The sequence below is a fragment of the Monopterus albus genome, unplaced genomic scaffold (genome assembly GCF_001952655.1).
Source record: "Monopterus albus unplaced genomic scaffold, M_albus_1.0 scaffold65.1, whole genome shotgun sequence".
Lineage (NCBI taxonomy): Eukaryota > Metazoa > Chordata > Actinopteri > Synbranchiformes > Synbranchidae > Monopterus > Monopterus albus.
Genome location: NW_018127945.1, coordinates 11,374 through 19,589, shown reverse-complemented (window position 1 = coordinate 19,589; position 8,216 = coordinate 11,374). Strand labels below are relative to the sequence as shown.

The 8,216-nt window shown below is 44.0% G+C and overlaps 1 protein-coding gene across 1 annotated transcript in view; it reads right to left on the bottom strand.

The window, feature by feature from the left end:
- Positions 1-265, bottom strand: part of LOC109962502 (polypeptide N-acetylgalactosaminyltransferase 18-like) — a 79,832-nt gene extending 79,567 nt beyond the window's left edge. The window contains exon 1 of the mRNA XM_020604276.1: positions 240-265. Within this exon, the coding sequence (XP_020459932.1) occupies positions 240-265 (26 nt within the window). The remainder of the gene's footprint in view (positions 1-239) is intronic.
- Between the last annotated feature and the right edge of the window lie 7,951 nt (positions 266-8,216).

Here is an 8,216-nt window from a genome sequence, read left to right as displayed (position 1 = left end):
AGAATCCAACCACAGATAACAGCTATACACAAGCAGAGATGCTGTTTTTATACATTTAAATCGTGGTTCCTCAGGTGGGTGTTCAAAACGTGCATCAGAGTAACCTGATCCACCATTACAGTGCCTATTTTGATGCATCAAATGATTTTCAGCACAACAGCTGTAAAACATTAAAAGAATACTTGCATTTTGTGCAATCAAGTTTTGAAATATTGAGGCTCAAAGTTTTCATATCCTACATAGCAAAACTGAAGAACAGTGTCATGTTTCCGCCCCGTTCACTTCCCGCAAATATGCTCTTATTCTTTACTGCTTCCTGTCCCCAGCTCACCCTGCATTCTGGGAACTTCATGTCATTATTCAGATTAGTTTCACCTTCTACTTCATCAGTCACACCTGTTCCTCACAGCATATAGCTCCTCACTCTGTGGGGAGCTGCCAGATTGTTCTATGCCTCGACTAAACTCTCCAGCGTTCTTTCTGCCTGATCATCTGAATACCGACACCCTGCTTTTGCTATCGACCCCAGATTCTGCCTCACCCTTCTTATTGGACTGCTTTCCTGGTAACAACCCCCGACTCACTCAAGCGCCGGTTCACGACCTCCCCAGTTTTCACCTTGCTCGACCCCGCCAAGCAGTTCATTGTGAAAATGGATGCCTCTGAGACCGGGGTGGGGGCAGTGTTGTCCCATAGCCTGAGTACTGACAATAAACTACACCCTTGTGCTTTTTTCTCCAGGCGCCTCACCCTGGCTGAGAGTAACTACATCATTGGAGAGAGGGAGCTACTGGTGGTCAAGCTGGCCTTGGAGGAATGGCAACACTGGCTGGAGGGGGCTCAACTGCCATTTTTGGTGTGGACTGACCACAAAAATATGGAATACCTAAGGATGGCGAAAAGACTTCTCCCTTTCCTTTCGTCCAGGATGCAAGAATGGCAAAGCGGATGCTCTGTCCAGACAACATAGCAAAGAAGAGAAGGAGATACAGGACCCCGCCTACATTCTGCCACAAGCCGCTCGCCTTGGTACCATGCAGCTTGGCATCAAGCAGGAGGTATTGGCCGCCCAGACTATTGAGCCTTGCCCCTCCATGGTTGTTCGTACCTGCGCCTGTCAGACCACGAGTACTCCAATGGTGCCACGCTTCCAGGTTCTCTTGCCACCCGGGGGCCCGGTCCTGCTACATCATCCAACGACAGTTCTGGTGGGCGTCAGAGAATTTGTAAATGCCTGCCAAGACTGTGCCAAACAAAAAAAACCTCATCTGGTAGACCCTCTGGACTACAGCACCCGCTTCCTATTCCCTCGAGACCTTGGACCCATATTGTATTGGACTTCATCACCAGCCTGCCACCCTCCAGAGGTAAAACCACCATACTCACAGTTGTTGATCGTTTCTCTAAAATGGTTCACTTCATTCCCCTACCTAAGCTACCTTTGGCCAAAGAAACTGCACAACTCTTGCTTCAGCATGTCATCTGCCTACATGGTCTGCCCAGGGACATGGTGTCGGACCGGGGACCCCAGTTTATGGAACGCTTCTGGGCCGAGTTCTGTCACCTCCTGGGCATTGCTGTGAGTATGTCGTCAGGGTTCCACCCCCAGACCAACGGCCAGGCAGAAAGACTCAACCAGCAGTTACAAACTGGACTGTGGCTCCTGTGCAGCCGGGACACGTCCAAATGGGCGGACAATGTGATTTGGGTAGAGTATGCACACAATTCTCTTCCCTCTTCCGCCACAGGAATGACACCATTTGAGTGCAATTACGGTTATTGTTCCCCAGCCTGGACCCTGAAATCCGGATCCCAGCCGCCTCTGCTCTGGTGCGCCGATGTCATTGGACTTGGAGAAGGGCCCGCATGGTTCTCCTCTAGATAGTCCAGTCCTACGCCAAGTGGGCCAACATTTACCGCTCCAGGACCCCCCAGTACAAACTTGGGCAGAAGGTGTGGTTCTCCACTTGGGACCTGCCCCTCCATACAGAATGTCATAAGCTGGCACCATGCTTTGTGGGACTGTTTCCAATGGCTTGGTCCCGGGGCGGTAAGGCTTCAACTGCCTCGTACCTTGCGTGCTCACCCTTCTTTCCATGTGTCCAGGGTCAAACCTGTCAGCTCTAGCTCGTTGGCTCCTCCCCCAGACCCTCCGCCCCAGCTCTTTGACGGCAATCTGGTTTACGCAGTATGCCGTCTTCTGCGGTCCAGACATCGGGGCCGGGGTGTTCAATACCTGGTGGACTGGGAAGGCTATGGACCCGAGGAATGGTCGTGGGTCCCTTCTCGCCACATCGTCGACCCTTCCCTCATCCGGGACTTCCATCAATGACACCCTGACCAACCTGGGGGTGCTCTGGGGCAGTTCGTGTGAGGGGGTTTCTCTGTGGCTTCATATTTGATGTCACAAAAAACAAACAAGTTACCACTTCACGGTTGTATTCCTCCACCAACTAGTCAAATTCACAGGAATGGAACAGCCATAAGGTCGCTCTGACCTTGACCTTTGATGTGTGACCACCAAAATCTAATTGGTTTATATTTGGGTCCAAGTGGACATTTCTGCCACATTTGAACAAATTTCTTTTGGTCAAGCGTTGAACAATGATATTCCTTGAATATCATGTTCATGAATATAAGCTGAATGAAAGAACCCAAAAACATAAGCAGTGTTGGGAAATAACTAGTTACATGGAACTAGTTATTTCCCAATACTGGCCATAAAGCATAAAAAACCCAATAATCTACAACCTCAAAAAAGGAAGAACCCTTTAGTTTCCTTCTGTAATGGAAAATATATGCCATGTCAGTTTAATTAAAAAGATGAGAGAATTGAAATATTTGAACTCTGAAGAAAATGACTATTCACCTGGTTTACAAATGATACTGACACAACAGCCAACTAGAGAAAGCAAAATAATATCTTTACCTTTCAAGTCTTGTGGGACAACTTGCCTCAGGCTGTCATCTAAATGCAAACTAGCCCGGACTGTCCCATGAGAGACAAAACACAAACAAGGCACTGTGCCTCACAATCATTCATGTTTAATCAGTTCAATCCCACACAGGCATATGATAATAAAATCTTAATATCCCAGCATCAAAGAAGAGGAGGCACTCTTTTATCTTGCACACTGATTGTTCGTTAAGAGGCAAACTCCCACTTCTTGCTAACTCTTCTCAGTTCTATATACACACATGCACAAATATCGAAAAACATAAATTTCATGCAACAAGCTGATGCAACAAACCCCTGAAATCTAGTTATTGGAGGAACACCCGGGGAAGATTTTAGATTAGAGGAAAGTAAATTCAGTGAATGTCAATGCAATTATATCACTAGTTTGAAGCTATAATTTTAAGAAAAGTGGATGGTCATTAAATTAGTTTTTAGCTAGATGCGTTGGTTGCTCAGTGATTAAGATGTGTACCATATAACCCCAACATCCCTGCTGTAATTCCAGCTGGAGATTCTTTTTCTTTTTTTTTTCTCAAAAAATAATCACCTTTTTTTGGCCAAGTATGTTACACACAAGGAATATGTTTCCAGTACAGAACCGAGGCAGCCATCTGTGGAGCCAACTCAACCGATGGCTCTAACCATCGGAAGCAACTTGAGGGTTCAGTGTCTTGCCCAAGGACACTTCAACACATGATTCGAACCTCTGGTTGGGAAATGACTGCTCTACCCACTGTACCACAATCGCCCCTTACTGTCATATAATTCTTTCTGCTGTCAATAAGAGCATCATGTCATTACGGTAACAACACAGCATTCAGATAATGTAGACCTCCACCCCGTCCCCCATAATGCCATAAAAGCAATATTTCCATGACAGTTTGACCCCTCATATGAACGCTTGACCAAAAAAAATTGACTGCTGGCATTTGGAATTGAGCACAAAATACAGTAGAGTAAAGTAGGTCGGTCTGCACCAACCTCTGAGGTTATGCCAGTGATGGTTAAGGGAAGCACAGGGTGTACCACTTGTTAGGTTCTGACAGTGGTACTGCAGCTATAATGTGCAGCTGGAACACCAGCGTCCTCACCAACAGACTACTGTGCCCTGAACCAGATGTAGATGTGCACTTTGGCAAGAGGCTTTCCGGCACTCACAATGGTGATTAAAGTCACTTTTGGCTTTTTCCCGTTTAGGGGTCGCCACAGCGAATTGTCACACTGACAACTCACATGTTGACATTTGGCACATGTTTTACATCGGATGCCCTTCCTGAAGCAACCTGGATTCGAACCTGGGGCGCCGTGGCGAGAGTACTGCACCTTAACCACTAGCCTACCAGGGACAGCCAAGCACTCACGATGGTGAATAATTTTTTAAAATATTTAGTATCCAAATTATGATACAGATCAGCACCATCCCTGTTCTGAAGCTGTTGTGGTATCGACTTTTTATTCTACAAATAAAATTAAACCCACTCTTCTCTTAAACACACCTTTAAGAGAACTGAGTAGGTATATGAAATTTTCAATAGTCCTGGCCACTGTGGCTGGAATGCTTCTTCTGTCTGTGTGCTATAGGCATCATAAAAACATGACTCTATACGACCCTTTTGTCATAATTCCCTAGCTGTTTCCTGTTTTGGTCTTTTATTTTGAAGCAATTTCCCATCTCATGCCACCCTCACCAGCCCCAGCTTTACACTGCCCTTTGATTGACCTCAATTACTCTTATCTGTTCCCCATAGTCTCTGCCTGGCCTGCCTTCATATTCACCTCACCTCTCTCAGTTCATTGTCATGGTGTCATAAATCTCTCATGCGCATCTCCTGTCATTTCTGGTCATCTCCTTCATCAAATCTCAACTCATGTCTCATCAGCTCTGGATTTTCACCTGTACTCTGGTATTCTGTCTTCAAGTCATCACCATACTCCTGTGTCTCCTCCCCTCTTTGGCTGCTTCTACTCACTCACGCCAAGCCTGCCATGACCTTAATCAAGGCAAGCCTGCTTCCTCATCTGTTTCCAAGTTGGCATGTTTGTAGAAACTTGTTCATGTTTATGCTCTGACCTGAAAAAGACTCTGTCCATTAATCAAGGCCTTGTTTAAAGACACCTTTTTTCTTTGTACTGCACTGTTTTGTGTTTCACGTGCTGCTTCTGTTTGCCAGCCCATCCCTCTGAGATAATTCAGTTACTCATCTCTAACCCTGTGAAGAAAGTTTAAGTTAACCCCTTGTTAACACAAGAAGACCGTTCAAGTTTGTAATTACTGAAGAAAACTTAAACTTTGTAAACCTAAGAAGAATATTGAAGTCTTCCATACCTGTGAAGGGATTTTGAGTTACCTGTGTTATCTAGTCTGTGAAAAACTTTAATGACCTCTGGTCTCTTCTATCTGTGAGGAGTTACACTTCATTGTTATTTACTTTACCGTGCAAACCTATGGAAGAGAGGTTATTCAACTTGAACCTCCACCATGTGTTTCCTCTCTGTTGGTAAACTTATGTTTATAAGATGTTTTAATTTAATGTTTTCTGTCAGACTTTTACCTGGGCTCAGCAAGATTTTAGTTTTGACCTTTTGTTTGTACTATATGGATGTGCTTATTTGGAAAATGGTGGCTGTGACAACAAGTGGGGGAAAGACTCGTTACACTATGAACAGCTGGTAGTCTGCCTCTGGGTCCTCAGCCTTGAGTTGGGACATCTTTAAGCTACTCTGCCTAATTTCTGTTCAGCTGCTGGAGTGTCTTGTGAGACTCAAAACAAAGTGACACCATAAACTGCTCCTAACTGCTCTTGCCCCTCCACCGTGTCCCGTTTCCAGTGACAAGATGGACTCCAGATGCCTGGTTGTGACAAACTACAAAATGCAGTCAGCTAGTGTTACCTGAGTATTGAGTAAATTTATCAGTCCAGTATAATGCACTGGTTATTACTAATGTCACACAAAGCTCAAGTTACTCTCAAATTAAAATCATGTTACAAGGGTAAAATCATGACCATATTAGGCTGACAATGTTACCAAAATAAACACCTTACACAGTTTTGGCAACAGGACTCATCATCTCAAAACACTTAACACGATTTAAAGAACCACACACCGAAGGTGCAAAACACCTCACACACCCTGCAAAATTAAGCACTACACACAAAATTACAATGCACTTATAAAAGTGAAACTTTTGCACCAAATGCCACACACTTCATTCACATTAACTGACATAGCACACATACACATAGCACAGTGGATATCATAGTTGTGCAAACACAATATATCAAAAGTACTGTTGCACTAAAAAAACAACTAGAATTACAGTGTTGTGGTTGTATGCCTCTGCCAACCAGTCAGATTCACAAGAATGGAACAGAAGTGAGGTCACTGTGACCTTGACCTTTGACCAAAATCTAATAAGTTCATCCAAGTGGACACCTGTGCCAAATTTGAAGACATTCCCTCAAGCAAGGCACTCCTGAGATATCACATTCATAAGAATGGGACAAATGGGCTGCATCATGCTGCCTAGCTCCCTCTGGCCACAGCATCTCACCAACATCATATGCAGTGTCCTCCATAGCTGGGCTGTGATGGGAGAAATGCCTCGAGTGTCGTATTCAGGCCTCAGCCGCCACCACATCAGCAGCATCATGGCTCTTCCATTGCCTGTAAAAGAGGCACCAGCTTTTTCTCCTCTACCTCTATCTGGCTTCTATCTCCACCTACTAGCTAAACTTCTATTGTTGCTGTAAACAGGCCATTTACCTGTCACATAACAACCTGATTACAGTTTTTCACAATTGCTAAAACAATAAACTCCATTTTCTGAACCAGATTCTCAATAGCCTAAACCAATTTGTTGAATAAATCACTCTTTCTGCAAAACCTTAAACAAGTTCAGGCACTTAGACTCTGTTAGCAAATCTCATGCACTCTTTTTGCTAAACTCTAAACACATTCTCACTCATTAAAACACATTCGCACTGTGATGAACCTGTGTTGCAAAACACTAAACAGAGGACAGCAGAACTTAAACACAACTAAAGTTGTCATTGTTTACACACAACAATTCAAAATTGTTCACACTTGTTTCTAATTATGTGATGAGAAGGTAAAAATCATAAGCCAGTTCAAAGTGCACAGATGGCACGGGTACATCCATCAACTATGGATAACAATATGAGAGGTAGAGGAATAAGAGGTGTTGGACAAAAAGGATGAGGAAGAGTAAGACCTTCCACCATACAGCCCTTTCCTCAACCCAACAGAAGAGTTTTTCTCTGCATGGCGGTGGAAAGTCTATGACCGAAACCCATATACCAGGGAAAATCTCTTACAGGCAATGGAACTGGCCTGTGGTGAGACAGATGTGTAGTCTTGTCAAGGCTGGATCCGCCACACCAGAGGGTTTTTTTGCCCGTTGCCTGGCAAGAGACAACATTGCCTGCAACGTAGATGAAGCCCTCTGGCCAGGCCCAGCTCAAAGACATGATCCTGAGGCAGAATAATCTTTCTGATGTGTTTTTCTTCTTCTTTTTTGATCATAACATGGTTTTTGGTAAATTCACTATACAATAAACTTTTTTTGTTGTAACTACATGTCCTGGATGCTGTGTTCTCCTTTTTTTGATGTAGTGCCTAATGACTGAGCTGCAGTGTGTATATGATTGACTCATTTGTGTATGATCTGAAAGCATTCTTTGATTTTGAGTGCTGGTGACATGGTTTTGAAGCAATTGCTTGAGTGTTAGGTTAAATTACAACATGGTTTCAAAGCAGAAAATGTGTTTATAGTTTTGGTGAGATTAGCTGAATTTTTGCTCCCTGAGTGTCAGTTTTTGTTTAATTGTGCCAAATGTGTCATTTTAGTGTGCTAGCGACTGAAAACACTGTAGGCGGAACCATGCAGTGGACATTTTACATGCTCATGGAATTTGTTACTATGCCTTATGGGAACTTGATACTTGATTATGTGTTTGTGCAGCTGTGCAGAGGAGGAACTGTTTTCTGATACTTCTGTGTGTGATAAGGGCCTGCAGTAGCCTTCTTGGTATTTCCCACTGTTGTGTATGTGAGAGGCAGACAGAGGCAATACACACTGAATGTGAGTCCTCTGTAGTACAGTGGAAACCTTGAAGCAACACACTTCTTATCTGTATGGATAGGATCAATGGGATTGGTCAGCCAGCCAACCCCTCCTTTACATACTCACAGACTGTGGATAAGACAGCATGTAAGTCAGGTTTTTTTTTACTTC